Raw genomic sequence first — 21,302 nt, 5'->3', positions numbered from 1 at the left:
ATCAGCCTGGCTTTATCTGCAGACGGGCCGGAGCCAGAACCTCAATTCTGAATTAGAATTATGTTTTGAAAGAATTATCTGAATGATTCATTTTGTCTGGTTCGTCCACAGTTGCTACATATCCCCCCTTGGTTTGGCGATGTGTTGAGATGAAGACATCGGCGGACACTGTCGAAAAATGGACAAAAGCAGACACACACAAAGCAACAACAAAACAACACCTCCATGATTGACCACTATACTGGTGCAGGGAATAGATTATCTGAGTACTAATGGATTAAGTTTGAATTTTAGGAGTGTTATTCTACATTGTCTCATTATGTTAATGCTTGGATCAAATTGTGTGATTAAATTGTTAGTTTCCATCTCTTTTAAATTGTTCTAGGTTGTTCTGGTGACATCATTTGTGGTAAAAATGGTGTGACCCATCATGGAGCTCTCTCGGGCTCACATTCGAATTTTTAAATGGCTTTCAGACCTTAGGCGTGGTGCGTCAATCCTAATGTCATGACCTTGACCCTTATGGGGCAGACAGGTATTTTACCTTATAAAGAAGAAGGGAAAGAGAGGAAGAGGAAAACAAAACAAAATAAAACAGTTAAGTGTTTCCTGGTATGGCTAACACTACTGCGTACATCTAAGGTGTCATGTATCAGCTTAATGAAAGGTGTTCTACTTGTTGGGCAGATGGTTGCATGTTTCTTATGGTGAATGTAGCTAAGTCGATGTTGAGCTAGGTTCTGAAACCAATATCTGTCTGTAGGAAGAGCATGTTGGTGAGTATGTTAATGTAGTGTAGTGTAAAATGTAATGTAGTGCAGTGTATGTATGGTCAGATCTGGTTCAGTCTGTTTTGCTCCCCCCTTTTCTTGAAGGGCTTAGATGAATATTGACTCTTTGCATCTTGGACTTGGGACGAGGGATCATCCCTAATTTGATGGGAGTCAGTCCAGTGAGGCAGGAAGTTCTTTGGCAGAAGGTGGGAGGAAGTTTGACATGGCTGTGTTGAGCTGTGGTGCAAAACTTTGTCTCCTACGTTGCATTCCTTTTGTAATGCCTTCTGGTTGTGACAGACTGTCTGACCTTCTGTGCTTACTGTTGTTACTGTTGCACAAGCATGGTTCTTCAGATGGGAACTCGTTGGGTTTATTGGTGGGTGATGAGTAACCAGAACTGTGTTCTCTGGTACTACTGAGTTTTCAGCGGTGTCTCTGGAAGAGACCGCTTTGTTCTGTGCTGTTGTAGAACAGGTGGCAGTCATTTCCATTTGGAAGGTGGATCAGATGATCACTGACTTTCCGTTCCGTCTCTAGTCATAACGGGGGTGACTCATCCTTGTGATCATCGCTGTTTATGTTGTTTGCAAAGAACGCTGTAATTTGCCTCATCAGTTGTTCCATGTCTTCTGAGGTGGAACTGTCTTGTTCTTGGGCGTTCTTGTTCTCAGTGCTGTGTTTAACTGAGTGATGCAGAGGTGGGTTCCGCCGTCGCTTACCCACAGTGGATGCATTTGAATGTGTTGGTTGGTGTACTTTGGCTGTCCAGTTTGGTTCCCAGATGTTTCTTTCTGGTGGGTTTCTTGAGAAGTGTGGCTGGTCCCATGGCATTTTCCAGCTGTCGGTGTGGAAGCTGTCAGTGGCATGGGGGTCACGTTCTCCGTGTCCTTTATGACAGGCTGTGGCATTGTCATTCCACTGGCCGTCTTGCAGTGCACGGCATGGGTCTTGGCTGCTGGAGTTTGAAATTGTGGCTGTTTTCAAACCTTTCTTTGAGTTCATCTTCTGTTTGATGTAGGCCTTGTGTGTCAAGTCACGTAGCTGTTGGATTGACATTGTGTTTGGGCAGGCCATGATGCCTAGATGGTGACTTAGTCCAGGGTGCAGGTTTCTCAGGAAGAGGGTTTTGAAGTTCACATCCTCTTCAAGTTCAGGTTCGTGATGTGCTCCTAAGTAGGCTTGTCGGAAACGGTTGTAGTAAGCTTGGGGCGTCTCTTGTCGAGCTTGTTTGGTTTCCAAGGCGACTAACAGTCCATGTTCAGACTCTGGGCCTGTAAATTCTTTGATCAGTGACTCACGTAATAGCTGGTAGTTGTGCTTAACGTGAACAGGTTGTCGATCTAAGAAGCTTCGTACCTCCGGGCTGGATGTGGACCTGAGGAGATATCCTGTGTCTGTCAGTCACATTAGGTCTCACCTCTAGGTAGAAGTCAATATCTCGGAGGTAAGTCTGGATGTTGTGGCTCTCTGTGGAGTTTGGGTTGAACTGCGTGATGTTCTTAGCCAGCTTGTCAAGATCTTTAAGGGTCATCTCGTGTGCAGCTTTGGGGTCTGCATGGATGAGCTCTCTTTGGTTCACAGGGAAGAATTCTGTAGTGAAGGCCGGTGATGTTGTGGGTTGTGGCCACTCACTTCTTCCGTTGCATGGCAGTTCTTGGATGGGGGACTCTGTTGTGCTCAGCAGTGGTGATGCTGAGGGAAGCCCCTCCCTTCTTGACTCTGGTTTCTGGGTGTAAACATGTTTAAGTTCATTTCTGATCATGTAGAGCTTGCCGTTGGCATCGTCTAATTGTTGGTTTAGATGGTCCATTTCAGTGCTGTACCATTTCAAATGGTCTTCCAGAGCATTGATTTTAAAGATCTTATCTTTAATGTCAGAATTGGCATTTTCTAGTTGGTTTACCAGGTGACATTGGACAGTCTTTAATTCTTGCTTTTCACGTTCCGCAACTGCAAGGGCTTCTTGGAGCTTGTCAACTTGTTCCTTTGTTTCTTGCTCCACAAGTTTGTCTTGAGCTTTCACCTTGTGCTGGTCTGTGCAGCATTGGATGTGCATTAGCTCTCTCATGAACTCAGTGGTCTGACGCTTGAAGACGTCCTGGACTTTCACTTCCAGCTTGTCTGTGCGGCTCTGGGCACATTATACAAAATAATGGATGAATTAGGCTAACACAATAATAAATTAATAATTTTGCACCCTCAATGAAAATGAAGAACGAAATAAAGCCAACACACAAAAACGCAACCTGGCTTCATATTTACATTAGGCCTACAATAATAGGATAAAACATAGAAGCTTGCAGTCATGCAGAGGGACAACATTTTAATATAATTTAGGGGAATCCAAATGAAACATATAATTTTATATTCAGAAGAAGAAGCCGTGCAATAAATAAATGCTTAGGAACAGGAACCAATGTGTTTGAGTCTGAGAGCTAAGGGGGGAGAGGGAGGGGGCGTAAATACCTGCGGAAGTTTGTTTTTTGTTGAAAGCATGGATGCTAAAGAGAAAGATGTCAGTTTTGCTCACAACTCGCTAACTGCTCTAAACAGCGGACATAGTCTTCAAACAGCGGCTGTGAAGAGAGTGTGTTTTAAGTTGAACACCTGTCATGTTACACTGATAGCTGTGTTTATGGACAGTTATATTCTCCTGCTGGACAACAACGCAGGTAAACAAAGCTATTTAAAACATTGCCTGTTAATTAGCATAATGCTATCTGAATGGACCTCTGAGAGGAAGTCCCGCCCTGGCAGCTGACAAGTGCTTATATTGTGATAGTCTAGCCTCTTAATGTTTAATCTGTCACTGTTACTTACCATTCTCCGGGTATTTTCTTTTCAACGCCAGTTCGACCATCTTCTTTCCTCGGCTTTGTGCCATCTCAAATAAAATTTGTGTGAAGTTAGAAGGGTGAAATCGCAAATGTAAAAACCGTCCCGCGACTCGCGAGGATGCCGCGAAATCAGCTGTGTGTGTTCACCATGGAAACAGTAACTTCACTGCGCAGCAACACGGTTATTTTTTGTTAGGTAAAACATAACAAGAATACAGTAATGGATGTTACTGTACTCATGTTTTGTTTCACTAGGGCTTTTTGCAGTTACTGTACAAACAACTACCATTTTTCTCCAAAACGACACACATTTCAGATAAGATGTTTTGTCACATAACAAAGGATGCCTTGAATGTCATGAAAATGACAATTACGAATGTTTGACCAAAAATGCAGTTACTGCCTTTTTGCTGTGTAGGGCAGTGTACTACACAACTTGGCCATCAGACAGGACGTCCCTCTGCAGGAACCCCCCAGACCAGACGGCCCTATGCTCGATGCAGTGCCCCTGCCACTTCCTAATGCTGTTGGCATTCAGACAAGACAGGATCATACAGACATTGGTCTGGCCATTGGCCGAGCTCATTACAGAGATTTATTTTATTTTGTGTTTTGCAGCTTGGTGGAAACAAATAACTGAAATCACATTAGTCAGCAGTTTATGGTTTATTAGCAATTGTATTTACGCAAGAGGCAATCTGTTTCAGAGAATCATTGATTTGAATCAATACCTTTGTTATGTTGCTCAGTTGACCCTTTAGGTTTGATATTGATTGATATTTGAATGTTTGCAGTATAGCAAAATCCCTGGGTAGTTGCAGTCAATTCCAATGTTCTCTGCAAATGTGTTGTTTTTATTTTAACCGTGCAGTGGCGCCAGATACTCTTTAATTGGTAATGACAAACTGAGACATAATTAATTTATAGCATTTACAAGATGACCCATTGAATTCATTTTGGGAGCGATGACTGAATGTATTTTTAGTCCTGTGTCTGTATATAACATTAGTATTGACCAAGTTCAGAGGCTGTCATATCAACCTATTTTGTTGTGTATTTTCAACAGTTTCAATATTAAAAATAACTTTTATATTGATTCAAATAATTGCATTTTGGAGAAAAAATGTGTTAGATTTATTGCATTTTGGGGGAAAAATAATCAGTTTTTATAATAAATTTTTGTATTTTTGTATTTTAATTTTTTATGTTATTATTTAGGTAATATGCTATGTGAAAGTTTGAAACAGAAAATAGTTTTCATCTTTCCACTTTTTTGGTAAAGAAAACACTAACACTTTACATTAAGGTTCCCTTTGTAAAGGGTTTATAAAGGTGTTTGTTAATGAGTAATAAGTCATTTACAAATGCATTATAAAGCATAAAGAATACAGTTATAACTGCATGAATAAAAAGGCAACTTTAACACAATACCTGCCAAATATTGAGCCATTTTTAACTCACATGTTATAAATAAATAATAAATGTATTTATTAATACTTATTTAACTCAAAACCAGATTCCTGGTTTATTTCAAAATGCAGTAATAATTGTCTATCATAGTTAAACTGAAGGGTGTTGTATTTGTGGTTTTCTTATTAACTTTTAGGCATCTTTACACAGAAACCAATTCTGAAGCGGCATAGAATCACAAAAATGTGCATTTACACAGAACGTTTAATGCTGTTCTGAAGCGACATAAACACATTTACACAGGAAATAAAATTGCGGGAAACATATACCTTTTAAAATAACTACAATTTTAAAATTAGTTTTAACAAAAACAAATGCTATAAAATTAAATAACAAATATTAAAAAAAATATAACAAATAACATAAAATACGAAATAAATAAAAACACGACATTTTAAATGTAACGGCATTAGTCTCTCAGCAATAGTACAGTACACATTGCTGTCTCTTACAGTTCCGTCAATTTGCCGGTTAATTTCTTCCTCTGCTCTTATTAAAAGAAGCTCTTTTACTTCTATGTCGGACCAGTTGTTTCCCCTATTGGTAGACATTTTATAAATTAACGTTAGCTAAAACAAATGGAGCTGGCTGTAGGCTATATATGTTTTTGCCTCGAACTGACAGGCGTCCTTTGGTTTGTCATGACAACGACGCCTTTGATACTAGGGGCTGAGGTGGGTCAGACCCGGCGTATTTTAGGTCTTCTCTAACACGACATTGCGTCTTTACACTGAATTCTGAGCAGGTACAGACCCGCTTCAGAACAGCCATAAATCGGCTGTGTAAAGATGCCTTAATAATTAATCTAATTAATATCTCATGACTGTCACTTTTCTTAAGGCATCTTTCTGTGCCGCTTTTTCTGTGTAAAGATGCCTTTACTATGTTGCTTACCAGAAGTTTCTGTCTTGCCCATGATTACCCATGTCCTTGACACAGCAGTGTATAAAAACTGATTGTGTTCACTTTACATTAAGGTTCACTTTCGGTCCTCTAATTTGATCAAAGGAAGATTTTACGTTTTGTTAAGATGGCTCTGATAGCAGCACAGAAATGAATAGTTATACACTGGAAATCATAAGAACTGCCCAGTCATGCTGTATGGCTTAGAGAACTTTTGTCTTATCTGCTCACTATTTGGCAGGTTTTGCATTAAAGTTGCCTTTTTATTCATGCAGTTATAACGGCATTATTAATGATTTATAATGCATTTGTAAATGACTTATTACTCATTAACAAACACCTTTATAATCCCTTTACATAGGAAACTTTAATGTAAAGTGTTACTAAAAACACATTTTTACTCAAATTAATCAAAATGGATTTATAGTGTTTTGCATCAAAACTCTTTATTTGTTTGTTGCATTCAACTTCATCTACAAGTACCTCCAATTCTGTGTTTGTGAAGTTCCTCTTGTTTGCTCTCTGTGCTATTATTGTGGTGAGGAAAAAACACAATCATGTGATTTTTAAAAGGAAGTGTTTCCGAATGCTAATGACCGTGAACGAGCATGGTACTTGGTACTTACGCACATGTGGGATTTATTAACAATGATTTCTTGATATATTTGTCAACAATGATTGCAACAATGAACCTTTTTTACGCACTGTTGATAAATGAAGCCTCTGGATCTCTCACGGCATTACTGCCATTTGTAAAATTGGATCTAAAATCTAAGGGATTTGGATAACTTTCAGAACCTTTGTCAGAAGTTTGATCTCAATGGACAGGATTTTTATAGATATCTACAAGTACAGCTTTTTTTTTTTTTTTTTTTTTTGGACAGAGATCAGGAGCACTAAAAATAGTACTTTTTCTAATATAATAATTTTTAATATAACTAAGACTGTGTTTGGCTGACAGAAGAAAGACATATACACCTATTGCTTGAGGGTGAATAAATTGTGGGATCATTTTCATTTTTGGGTGAACTGTCTTAATCCTGTATACTGTTTTCATGTCACAACAACACCAAATGCAGGATGTGTTAGATATTTTTAAAGTTTCTGTGTCACAACCTTGATATACAAAGTTGCTAGGTACACCAGAAAAACAAAATGACTACAGCATTCAATATGCTTGTGAGTGATATGCCCATTTCCTCCTCCTCCCAATGCTCAGTGAAGCAAGTTTCCGCTCTTATTGTTGATATGGACCTACTGAGAAAAAAAAAAAAAAAGAAAAAACAAAAAGAGTTCAGGATGTGAACTGCTTGCTAACATTTTCCATGGCTTATAACTATTTGTTCTGTGTTTCCAAGAAACTGGGATCTTCCTGAAGAATGAAATGAAAAAAGATTATGGGCAAGTATCCTAGAGTACCATACTTGTGTGAAAGTACACTCTTAAGTGAAAGGGAACTGTTTTTCTGTTAGTAACGAAGATTTGCAACAAAGACTTGGAGCTGATTCCAAACCATGGATATTTTAGACTCTGAAGACAACAGCAATTATGAGGACTATTATAATGCAGAAGGACTTGAGGAATATGGACTCTGCAAGAAGACACATGTAAAGGAATTCAGCAATGTGTTCCTACCTATATTCTACTACATTATCTGTGCACTGAGCATTATTGCTAATTTAACCCTCCTAATATTGTTCATCAAATACAAAACTCTGAGGAAGGTGTTGCCTCTGCACATGCTCATATCGGATTTTATTTTTACACTGAGCCTTCCGTTCTGGGCAGTGTATGCCAGCAGTGAATGGATCTTTGGTGATCAAAGCTGTAAGGCAATCACATTGGTTTACATGGTCGGTTTGTATAGCAGCAATCTCTTTGTTGCTAGTCAGAGCTTGCAAAGATTTATGGACATTGTATGTGTTGTTTCTACCATCAGGATATTCAACAGTCTAAAGAGGAATACTATTCTGTGCATTTTGGTGTGGCTTTTATCGGTTTTGGCTGCTGCTGTTCATGTCAACTTTGTTGAGACTCAAAAGACCCATGAACAGAACATTTGCACTTACAACTTCAACAATAAAGTTGGCTGGAAAATCTATTTAAGATTTCAGATGAACATACTTGGGTTTGTCATACCATTTTTAGTGCTCCTATTTTGTTCCTTCAGACTACCATGTGTTGCAGCCGTGAGGAACACATTCCAGATGTTTCGATATGAAATTGGATTAACTGTCATGTTTTTTCTCCTCTGGTTCCCTTATAGTGTTGTAATTTTTTTGCATACTTTGCAAGACATTCATGTTTTTTATTCATGTGCCACTAACATACACTTTGACTTTGCTATTCATGTGACAGAATGTATTGCTTTCATGCATGTTTTCATAAATCCTCTTTTGTATATTTTTTTAAACAAAAATGTGTGGAAACGATTGAGAAATGCTTGCCAAACTCAAAGGGAGTATCTGCTTGAGGAAACCAGCTCCTTATCAAATATTTCAAGTCAGGGTGGTGCTATAGAGCTGAGGTCAGTTCAGCAATATCAAGCCAATAACCTAAGCTTTTGTGCTGAACGACCTAATAACTTACTACCTGAGGCAATGTAAAAGCTTTATTATGTTTATATATATATATATATATATATATATATATATATATATTATACGTTTTGATTTCGTTTGGTTTAATAATTAACATTACCTTTGCGAGTCTGACTCTCACTGCGCTCGTGAATTAGCAGAACTTGACGGGGACATTCAAATGCTTAACAAAACGCTTCATGTGACCAACAATTCTGTACATGTTTATTAAAGCATACTGTGTGGAGTTCCCAAAATATGAATGCAACACGTTTATATCTTAAACGGTTTCCTCTCATGTCATCTCAAGAAAACGCTTAATGCACTTAGACTGATATTAAAGATACCAAATTCTATTTACAAATAAAGCACATGCAGAAAAACGGATGACACCAAAATATAAACTTTCAGTATCACTTAAAATGTAACCATTTTATAAATTTTCTTCATAACGGTTTTACAAAGGTAGCTTAGTGTGGTTGTCATTTGTTAAAATAAATATAAAAATACAGTGTGTTCGTGTCCGTCTGTCCGCTGAATTTGTCTATGAATTTGACCCATAATCTCTGATTCTCCTCATCTGTGATCGTGGAAAAGGGGGATTACAATGACAACAGTTGTAGGCCTACTCAATATGCTCGTTTAAGCATCATTTAAACGTTTCCAACAAATAAATGAATCGACTTTTCTCAGTGTGTTAATTACATAGATTTATTTGGATATTCATACAATGATATTCATACGATGGCTGAAGCAGCAGTGAGCGTCCAGCATGCGACACGGTAAACAGATCAACACTGTAAACTAAATCCTACAAAACTTCAGTGAAAAAATAAATAAAATGATCATGCGATGCGATAAAATAGCTTCTATTCCATGCAAACGATACCATTAAAAATGTTAACGTTCCACTTAATGGGAGAAACAAAAGGTAAGCAAGAATCCGTATTAATTTCAGTACGAGTAATAGAGGGCGACCCTGTCAAAATGGCGATGCCGCCCCGGCATGCAACGAGGTGTGACGTCGGTTCGTATTCTCTATTGCACTTTTGTTCATACAGCAGTACTTTGAAAGAATAAAATTACGCAATACACTACTTTTGATTTCATTATTGAATTTTGCGCATGCTGCGATTAATCGCAGAAAAATCATGCGATTAATCGCGATTAAAATATTTAATCGTTGCCCAGCACTAATATATATATATATATATATATATATATATATATATATACTTTGTACACTTTAAGTATATGCCTGTGTAGGGACTAATTACATGCTTGATTAGTGATATTAAAGTGTACTTAATTTGTGTTATAAGTACATTTTATTTGTGTTATAAGTACACTTTGTGTTATAAGTACAATTTATTTGTGATTTAAGTACATTACAAAATAATTGCAAGTGTGTTCTGAACACACAAGCAATATACTGTTATATATAATATATAATGTTACATGTGCATTCTGTTTTGGACTCATTCTGGACTTGTTGTTGTTCCATTTCCTGCCACTAGTCACTCACCATGGTTACTGATCACATTATCATCACATTCAGCTGTGTCCAATCACCACCTTGTTATCCTATGTATATAAGCCCTGTGTTTCCTGTCATGTGTTGTCCGTTATCGTTCGTGTATATGTTGTTGTATATTCCTGTGTGTTCCTGATCTCTCCTGTTGGATTTCCTAGTAAAAGACCATTTTTGACTATATCTTCTCATCGTGTTCTTTATACACCAGCTATTGTAACAGAATACCAGACCCAAAACAGTTAGACAGATTGCGGCGTGTTTTTTGTTTTCCATGTCAGTATTTTTCATGTTTCACTTTTCGTTCCCTGTCACAGCATTTCTGCTGTGCAAAAGCCAGCAATGAGTGGAGACGGAGCCCAGCATGTCTTACCAGGTGTGTGAGTTGTGTGCTACCATCGGGGTTGGAAGGGATCCCCGCCCACAGAGAGCAAATTCCAGACAAGCGCCATGGACTATTTTGAATTTTGAGAGGAGTCCCTATCCCTGGTAGATCCTGAGACTGTCTACCCCATTCTTGATGAACTGGTCCCACCAAGCCTCCCTCTCCCACCTCCTCTCCAAATCCCTGGTAATGAGTTTCTCCGACCCTCCACCCCTACGGCTCCGATGGGCTTCGCCTTCCCTCAGACTCTGCCTCGGCCATCAGTCATTCCAGCTCCACCTCAGCCCTCCAGTACCCTGCTGCTGGCTCGGGGGGTCGTCGCTACGACTTTGTTGCGGACTCAGAGGTCATCGGCATCACTATTGTAGCTATTGTAACAATACAATAAATACATTATTTTACAGGTAATACTGTATGCTCCGTACCTTTAGCTTATTCCAAATACTAAAAATTACACTTTGCAGTCATTAACAATACACTTTTATTACTTATACTTTGTATAATAAAGTCAACATTTGAAGTGGATCAAAACCTTTAATCAAAGTTGTCCTAAAACCTTAATTCTTCTTAGGACAACTTTGAACTTTTTTGATTCACTTCAAATGTTGACTACAGTACTTTGAATTGCATAATCTCACACAATACAGTATTATAACTGTACTACTATTTAAATAGTTTAACAAATTACTTGGGTGACATTTTCCTAAAGTTGAATGCATTTGTTTTCAAGGCCATTAAAATAAATAAAATGTAACAACATCACTAATAGACATATTTCATTAATAAACCCAATAGTTTATTTAAACTTAACATAAATTCAGCAAAACTTACCATGTTTTTCGTTAAAGAAAAAACATTAATGGACCAATGGTGACCCTCAATACACAAATACAAATTACACATATTCCATTTTCTGATGAGCTTCTCATTATTGTGTCTGATGTCCGGTTCTTTCAGGATCGTGTAGGCCATTAAATTCCCGGTTGTCGTCGCCATCAAGGTCAGGCGGTGATGTCACTTGAATGAACTGGTCAGAATTCTCACGATTTAGCGATGTATTGCACCTTCAGTATTTTACATTGTGACAACATACTTCACCTAAAATACCCGAGTGACTGAGCGAGTACCATGATGTCAGCAGCTCTGATTGGCTGAAGGCTGTTAGCAATAAAATCTGATTGGTCACACATCAAGTTGAAGAGACATTTGAATTTCCAAAGTCTAACCACTCAACATATTTTTTTTGCATGTAACGTTACATACGTCACTGCTGTGGTGTGTTGGTTAATATAGATTTTACGCAGAGAGAGCTCAACGTGCTGCAAATGAAGAAAACACATGCAAATAGAAAAAAACACCAGCAAATAAATAAATCTTCATCAGTTTGACAACACATCCGCTGCAAAAGTCCACAACACTTACAAATAAACAAACACACTGCAAAAATCCACAACACTTAAAAATAGACAAACGCACTGCAAGGCCTGCTCATAATGCACATACGATCAGAATGTTAGCAAACAAAAGTAAAACAAAAAAACTCACCTTTCAGGTGCACACCACAAGTAAACATTGAACAATCCCAGCGGTCCCAGACAGGTTTGTCACTTGGGGCCTCATTTATAAAACTTTGCGTAGATTTCATCCTAAAAGTGTACGTACGCGCAAAAGCTAGATTCTGCGTACACACAAAAAAAATCTGATTTATAAAACCATGCGTACGCCAGATCCTGCACACAAATCCCTTTATAAATCCCAGTCAGCGGAAGATTGTGTGTACGTGCATCTCCACCCCGTCTCCTCCCCGACATCACCATATATGGAGCTTACGACGCCTAGTTTTACTATGCATAACTTCATCTGCATATCATTTCCATACACGTTCTCATCCACGTGACATCCACGGTTGACACCGTCAAAGGTACACGACATTGGAAAATATTAGATATGGACTATAAATGCAATTTGTGCCACACATTATGTTGATAAAGATAATCCAATATCCTCTTTGTTTTAGAATAAATATATCAAAATATCCATAAAACAAAATTGTATAAAATACTTCAGAAAAAGGTTTTAGAATAGAGATGATTCATTCATTTCCACTGGCCAGATAGTATTTATCCAAATTTATGCAGTTTTGCTGATAAGGTGAGCATATCTTTTAGGAAGTTTATAGGCTATTATTTATAGGCCCTTATTTACTGCAGTGTAAATACAATTGTCTGAAACGGCGCGTCACTGACAAAGTATTTTTAAAAGAAAACATGCAAATCTTACCGTTTCCCTCAAATTATTATTATTATAATTATTTGAAGATCCTTCACACGAACACCTCCTGCAGCTGTGGTTGTACAGTAAGATATTATTGGACCTATTCAAACTGGACAACGGACCGTTCGACCACCGAATCCAGCAGTGTCTTCCATAATATCTAAGTTAAGTGTGCATCACTGATCGTCATTCTCGAAAACATATTTTGTCATAACATCTGCAGTTTAGTTTAAAGAGGAATTATTGTGCTTCCAGCGCTCCTCGCTGCCATTAAAACAGCGTGTCACTGGAAAAGTGATCGAAAGTAGCACATCTACTATCTCAATTCATATCACTTTTGTCTCCCCTGAGTGGGAGCATCCATTATGATGATATGTTATATACGCACATACCTTTTTATAGCCCATTCATTAAAAAAAAAAAAATGGTAAATTCAAAGTATTTGCACCTTGTTAAGAATGCTGATAATGATAATTCAGGTTGATGCAATTTGATTTATTGGGTGATGTAATAGGATAATTTAGAAGTTTTTCATTTTAAATAGTTATTGCTATTTGGGCCAGTTGGTGTCGCCAAAACACATACTCTTCTAAAAGAGTGCGTACGCACGGTCAAGAGCATCCTTACGGTGCGCACTTATTTATGCCAAGTTTATTTTTTATAAATCCCGATATGTGCGTGGAAAAATGCGTACGCATATTTCTATGCCCATTTTGTGCGTACGCAACGTTTATACATCAGGCCCCAGGCCCTTGGTGTTCCCTTATAACATTTTCGTTGTGGTCTGTGCCAGTCCCGGCGCCAGGACAAACGATTTGGGGGATATTGTTTTGTGTTAAAATATTATTAATAAATTATTAATAATAAATAATATATATATTTTTTAATAATTTACTTTATTTTATGTGTCAAATCCCAGTCAATTATTCACTGCAGAAAATGAAAGTAAAAACTCAGCGATGAGAGCTCTACTTCAACATGATCTGATAACACTATTTAACCTTAATTATTTCTTAATATTTCTCTTGTGGCCCATACGTATTGAAAAATTAGAAGAGATGTAGGTGTTACAAGTTGTTGTTTTTTTTAAATGAGGAGTTATTACAGCGTGTCGGTTATGTGTGATGCGCATAAATTATTGTGGGGCAAATTAAATTATTAATTTAATTCTAAAAGTAGCCTAATCATCATCATTCAGATAATCGAAGAAGGGCTTGAGATCGCTGGGCCTGGTATGTGCTATTTGCAGTGCGTTGTAAGTGTTGTGGACTTTTGCAGCGCGTTTCACTATTTGTAAGTGTGGTCGATTTTTCCCTACGCACCTGACTTAGTTAAACCGAGTGTCCCAGACACACCCATAAATAAGTTTATACTCTACTAAGCGTACTTCAATACCTGTTCGAGTCGGCTGACGTCTCGGCCTGTTTTGGGGCACTATCACCTGATACTAAGCTCTTTAGTGCTCCTCACCTTCACTAAACACTATCACTATAGAATAGAAGTAAGATCTCTAGGATTTCAGGTACACTTCACCGTCAATATGGCATGATCCATTACTCATTATCATCAGTCTTAATACGATTGGTTTAGATTTAAGAAAAACATCTCAGTTACTCTGTCCCGCATAAATTTAGATTTAGAACAACTGAATCACAAGATCATCAAAAAAATGTCTCAGGGTTAATAGTTCAGATTACTCAGTAGGTTAAAACAATTCCTCAAAGACTATTTTTTATCCTCAGAAGGATGCGGTCTAGCCAGCACAGCAGAATTTTTTCTGAATCACAACACTCAGTCCTAGTGACTATTTCTCTATTTCAAAGTTAGATTATTATTAGGCCTGTAAAGAAAAGAAATGTTAGTTCATTATTAATTAGTTCAATTAAATTCCATCACATAAGTGTTGTGGACTTTTGCAGCGCATGTGCTGTCAAAGTGATGAAGATGTTTTATTTATTTGCTGGTGTTTTTTCTGTTTGCATGTGTTTTCTTTATTTGCAGCGCATTGAGCTCTCTCGGCCACAGTAAGATTTGTGTGTACGATTGTAAAATGATTCTGCCAGTGTAAACTTATTAAACATATTTACTCATATTTGGAAATTGTAGGCTACACTGCATATATTAAATGGCTTGTAATGCATCAGTCATAAATAAATAAGCACAAGTAATAAAATGAATTCCAAGGATGAATAAGTAAACTTTAAAAATATACTCAAATTTAACTTTAGATACACTACAACTTCAGGATATTAAATATTTTTTATAAATATACTTTCAGTGCATTGTTACAATGATCATTTTCAGCACAGTTAAAATATACCTCAAATATATTTTTATAAAGTGCAAATAAATACACTTTTAAAAAATAAACTGAACTTTCACTTCAAGTATATTTTTCTAAAATACATATTTTTAGAAAATATAGTGAAGTACAATTATTTTAATGTGTGTTAAAAGTTATACTGTGAAAATATGATGCCAATATATTTTTTATATATTTAAGGATAGTAAATTTTTTGTTAGTATATTTGCAATGTACTATAGAAAATGGGAATAATATTTAAAATACAATAAAGTATACTTTTTTTTCACTAGGGCACTAGACCCGTGAAGGTGCTGTGGTATCTGGCACCAAGATGTTAGCAGCAGATCCTTTAAGTTCTGTAAGTTGTGAGGTGGGGCCTCCATTGCCTGGCAAGTCCAGAATTATATATCTTCTACAAGATATCTGGTCAGTCCGCCCTCCGTCGCGCCTCGAGTCAGCTCCAAACCGTACCGTGCAATGAGATTTGTTTATTTCAGTGATGCAAACAGCGTCACTCTAGTGCGAAAGTCCCTTCAATATCAACAAAGATGGCGTACGCGAGACCCGAGAGTTTGTTCTATTCAGCCGTGAATTCAGTTTTAAATGGACAAAAAAACACATTAAGTCATTAAAAACCCAGCAGCTGACAGCACTAGAAGCTTTTATTTTAAAAGAAGACGTTTTCGCGTTGCTTTGGGAAAAGCTTAAGTTAGCTCCACTCGTTGCAAAAAACATGCTAACGTCATATCTGCCATCATATCTGCCCTTCTCTGATTTGTTTACTCCGCTTCCTGTTTGCTCGGATTTGCTCCGCCCTAGAAATCGAATTGATTCAATGGCGACCAGACTCATCTGCTGGTACAGTGGTGAGGCTGGATTTTCCAGGCAAGGGCCTCCATGGCAGTGTATCCCAACCCTGCTCCTGGAGGCATACCAACTGTTGTAAATTGGCCTATTTTTTTCTTTTTTTTTTTTTTTACTACATTTCCCATAAATCCCAGTAACTTGCATAACCATATTTGGTGTACTACATTACCCATAGTTCTTTGGTTAAGGTCTATAAATAGACCTCATTTCCTTCCTTTGTTCTTTTGCATTGGTGAGGAGTGGGTGTTTGAATTGGCACCCAACCATGTCCTTTGAGTTGTTTAGGATGCGTTATGTAAGTTTGTTTTTGTCAATTGTATGTTTTGAATTTGTTTATTTGAATTATTTGGATTGGGTGTAATAATCATTTTGGATTGAATATATATATTGTTAATGTTTATTTATGAATTGTTTGAGTCTGATTATCTTTTTGTATGGTTTGTAGTGACTAAAAGACCATCCTGATCATCCTATCCATCCTGTTAATCCTGTCCTACAAACATCTGTCATGTTTATTTGCTCCCTGTATCTTTGTGCTTGGGTCAGCCAAAGGACTAGAACTTTTCCAGTGTTTTAATCCGACACACCACCAAGTCTCTACAATTCTGATGAACTTTGGATTTTAACATCTGATATCCAACACCAACAGTGCACATTTTTGATGTCTCCCTTATCTGACCCATACATTTTTAGGTCTTGCAGTCTCTACAAATGAGCTAATAAGTTGAATCAGATGTATTTGATTTAGGAAGAGTTGGAAAATGTGTAGTGTTGGTGTGCCTCCAGGAACAGGGTTGGGAAACACTGCTCCAAGGATCTGACTTGTTTGTTCAGCACATTCCACAGATGCTCAACTGGACTGAGATCTGAGGAATTTGGGGGCCAAGTCAACACCTCAAACTTGTTGTTGTGCTCCTCAAACCATTTCTGAACCATTTTTGATTTGTGGTAGGGCACATTATCCTGCTGAAAAAGCCCACACCCACCAGGGAATACCGTTTCCATGAGAGGGTGTATATTGTGTGCAACAATGCTTAGGTGATTCATCAGACCAGGCCACCTTCTTCCATTGCTCCGTGGTCCAGTTCTGATGCTCATGTGCCCACTGTTGGTGCTTTCAGCAGTGGACAGGGGTCAGCCTGGACACCCTGACTGATCTGTGGCTGTGCAGCCCCATACGCAACAAACTGTGATGCACTGTGTATTCTGACACCTTTCTATCAGAACCAGCATTAAATTCTTGAGCAATCTGAGCTACAGTACCTCAACTGTTGGATCGGACCACACGGGCCAGCGTGCATCAATGACCCTTGGCTACCCATGACTCTGTTGACGGTTCACCACTGTTCCTTCCTTGGATCACTTTTGATAGATATATATTAGATTATTAATGCATAGGCTAACCTAGGCTGTATCCTAGGGGCCCACATGATAAGGGGGCCTCTGTTTTCTGATCTAATCTATTTCTACAGTACTAGTAAATACAACTGGATGGAGGCTTTAAAATAACCAGGAAATGAGCGCACAGCACGAATGACGAATTAATGTTACATCACTCCTCCCTATGTCAATTTCAGTTGTAAACTCACACCACACCGGTCACCAATAGCAGTGAGTGCTCGTTTTCTAAACTGGCGCTTGCAGAGGTGAACCAACACTAAGTGGGGGCCCCAGCAAAATTAATCATTTTTTTGTTGTTGTTGTTAAAATATCTTCTTTACCTAGTGATGTAACTATACAACATACAACAAGTAGTTAAAACACATCTAACTGAACATAAATTGTTTATTGTTAACAACATTAAAGTGCTTATTTTTTAAATGTACAGAATTCATCATTGAATCTTCATCTTCAATGTTCAATTTGTATCAAGATACAAAACAATACAATCTTCAAGATACAGTAAACTCATCTTCATATTTTTCATCTTCATGGATTGTCACCTCAAAAACTATGCTTACAAGCCTTAGCTACAGCAAATGCTGTCATATGTCCTCCATATCCAAAGACCTTCGTACGGAACGTTCAATGGAAATTAGTGCCAGTGCTGAGAGCCTCTCTTGGTTCATTGTTGATCTGAGATATGTTTTAATAAGCTTTAAAGCTGACAAACTTCTCTCACCAGAGGCAATGGTGACTGGAAGTGTTAGAAGCAGATGAAAAGCAATGCTCAAGTTTCCATACAAATCTAGAAGTTGCTCTTTGTAGATGTAATCTAACATGACTCTTGGAGAAGTAGATGCATGATCAGGGAAGGTATGGACAGCAGCCCTGACCTCCATGACCAAATTCTCTGAATGTATGTCATGTAAGGCTCTTTCCAATTTTTTGCAGTTCTCTTCAAGTTGTCCAATATTGCACATTGCTTCTCTCATGTTGTCTTTTGAGAACAGAAAGCCATACAGGGCATAAAAATCCTCCATCCTCCAGCATCATTGAGGCTGTCAATGGCTGTGTCAACCAAAGGGAGAAAAAAATTATCTTCTGAATGACTCTTCTGGAGTGGATTGTGTCTGATCTCTGCTCTCATATAGGAATTGCCGTGATATTTTGCGTTGTCTTTTCTCAGGCAATGTCATGTCAATATCCAGATTTTCTGCTATTTCTCTTGCATCCGTTTGGCAGGCAGCAATTCCACTTTCCCTGAAATTATTCATGTATTCTTTCACTCCCTGAGTTTCCTTTTTAAGTGTTTCTAGAGAAACACTTGGGCTCTGAAGAATTTTGCTCACATGGTTAATCTGATACAAGACATTGTACCAGATTACCACACATAGGACAAAATGACAGGTCATTAGCTCATTTTGTATGCTGCTTGCTATTGACACTGTCTCTGAGTCTTTCTTCTCTACAGCAAATGTCTGAAGGGCAGACATTGGCTTCCACAGTCTCTGGCAGCTGGTAACGTACCACCTTCACGCTGTCAAGTTGAGCCTCCCATCTTGTTGTTGACAAAGATTTCACAGTGAGATGCTTCACATGTTGCTTTAGTACTGCCCAGCGCTGCACAGATGAGCTAAAGAGATTATACAATCTCTGCAGAACATCAAAGAAAGAGACAAATGCCACAGACGACTTGGCTGCATCTACCAAGACCAGGTTCAGAGTGTGACTGCTGCATGGGACACACCATGCCTTGTTGTTCAGCTGCAAGATCCTTGTCTGAACTTCTCGTTTACAGCCCATCATGTTGCTTCCATTGTCATAGGATTGGCCACAAAAATCTGAAATCTTTAAGTTGTGCTTCTCAAGTTTTTCCAAAAGGGTATCACATAGATCTTTTCCAGATGTGTCCTGTACATCAATGAATCCACAGAAATGTTCAGTGATGAAAGCTCCAACAGAAGATTCACAATTCTCAACATAACAGAAAGTTGTTCATTATGGCTGACATCAGGAGTACAGTCCATTATGACAGAATAGTACTTTGCTTTGGTCACCCTGCTAACCAACGCTATCTCACGACCAATTCGTACTTATTCTACGAGGTGGCTATTTCGTATAAATTCATACGACCTCACTCGTGCGAATTCGTACGATTTGTCTAAATCTGTTAGGTTCAGGGGCGGGGTTTGGGGTAGGTTATTCGTATGAATTCATACGAATTTGTCAACTCGTAAAATACATACGATTTAGCAAAAAACGTATGAATTAGTACGAGTGAGGTCGTATGAATTCATACGATTTAGCGACCTCGTAAAATACGTACGAATTGCCGTGAGATCGGGTTGTGCTAACTATCTCCTGCAGTATTTTGTCTCCAATCAAAGTTATGATCTCATTCTGTATGGCACTGCTGAGGTAATGCACCTTCACCTCTTTGTTTTGAATCCTCCTTATGTGTTCATTCAGAATGGGATCGAATTGTGCCATCAACTCGACCTGTGACAAGAAACTGCCATTGTGTGGGTCAAATAAAACATCTGTGTGGCCCCTCAAAGCCTGACTGTGCTCAGATAGATGGCAGATGATGGCAATCACTCTCCTTACAACACCTTTCCAATGTTGCACTTCAAGCTGCATTAAATATTGATGGACTTGATCAATGGTTGTTTTAGTTAGCAACCTCTTCAGAAGATTATGCCAGCTTTCCATATTATCAGCATGTGCCTTTGAATACTCATGTTCTTTTAAATGACTGGCTATATTCTTCCACGTGCAAAATCCATCTTTGCTGAGAACATTTTCATGTTTACCAAACAGTTTGCATGCAAAGCAGAATACTGCATCTGTGCTGATATACAAGTATACAAGACACAATCTCTTGATTTTCTCTCCATTTTTCATTGCAATCTCACAATTGTCTTTTGTGAATCGTCGAGGAACTTTTTCGTTGTTCCCTTTCGTGGGAACTATCGACGCTACGTCAGTGACGTGATGGGAATCCTCTGCATTTTTGTGTTTGTGAAGCACTATTGTATCTAACCAATGAGAGAACGTGATGTCAGAGGCGGGCGACGTCGCGGACCGGAACCTATAAAGCATGCCCAGAAACAAAGAACGCTAGCTTCTGTTGTCTTCAGTAATCGCTATTTGTATCTTGTCTGTCTTATTTACTGTTGTCTGTCTACCATCTCGCCAGAAAGTGATCTCTTCGTCTGAGGACAAGAGTTTCTAACAAGTGAAATAAGACACATAAAAGACATATTTATATATATATATATATATATATATAAAGAAAATGACGGAGAAAAGCCAGCGTTTCACTAAGTGTGCACCTCCTTGCCCGCGATTCATTGTGGAGGGAGATACACACAAGATGTGTGTGAAATGCCTGGGAGTTGAGCACGCACAGGCAGCTCTTGAGGGGGCTGTCTGTGTGCACTGTGAGCGGCTCACTCTCAGGGCGCTGCGCTCACGCCGGGCTCTCTTTGAGGAGGGCACCGCGGCGAGTGTTCCCCGCGGGTCTGGTCCCGCTGCTGCCGAGGCACAGCGAAGGCTGCACTCGTGGGGTTCACAAATGGATCTAACAGAGGGGGGAGAGACGGGCTTTGCCTTATCGCTCCCCTTACCTGCTAGATCTAGTGTCTCTCCTTTGGTGGTGGAAGCACGCGCTGCGGTTTCTTCCCCTCAAAGGGAGGCACCAGCACTGAATATATCTTCCTCCGAGGAGGTTGATGTTGAAGGTGTCGAGGGTGGTGATGAGGGACCGTCATCCTCATCTCCAGCCCATGAGGAGCTTATGGAGGTAGTGACCCGGGCAGTAGAGAAACTAAATATAAGCTGGCCCGCGGAGGAAAGCGTTCCTAAAGTTAAAAGCAAGTTGGATGATGGCTTCCTCCCAGCTAGGTCACTACCCCAGCGTCGGGGACTGCCGTTCTTTCCCGACCTCCACACTGAGGTGTCGAGGTCGTGGAATAGACCTGTGCAGTACC

At 38.8% G+C, this 21,302-nt stretch overlaps 1 protein-coding gene across 1 annotated transcript; it reads left to right on the top strand.

The window, feature by feature from the left end:
* Positions 1 to 7,280: 7,280 nt before the first annotated feature.
* Positions 7,281 to 10,257, top strand: LOC137003273 (atypical chemokine receptor 2). Its single transcript, XM_067363371.1, has one exon. The coding sequence runs from the start codon at positions 7,501 to 7,503 to the stop codon at positions 8,590 to 8,592; it is 1,092 nt and encodes a 363-aa protein (XP_067219472.1). The 5' UTR covers positions 7,281 to 7,500; the 3' UTR covers positions 8,593 to 10,257.
* Positions 10,258 to 21,302: the final 11,045 nt, after the last annotated feature.

The sequence above is a fragment of the Chanodichthys erythropterus genome, chromosome 16 (assembly GCF_024489055.1).
Source record: "Chanodichthys erythropterus isolate Z2021 chromosome 16, ASM2448905v1, whole genome shotgun sequence".
In the NCBI taxonomy this organism is placed as follows: Eukaryota; Metazoa; Chordata; class Actinopteri; order Cypriniformes; family Xenocyprididae; genus Chanodichthys; species Chanodichthys erythropterus.
Note: the sequence above shows the minus strand (reverse complement) of the source record. Positions and strands in the feature narration are given on the sequence as shown.

Bases quoted from the DNA above. Each gene is read 5' to 3' on its own strand.
- LOC137003273 (XM_067363371.1), top strand. From the start codon at position 7,501: ATGGATATTTTAGACTCTGAAGACAACAGCAATTATGAGGACTATTAT.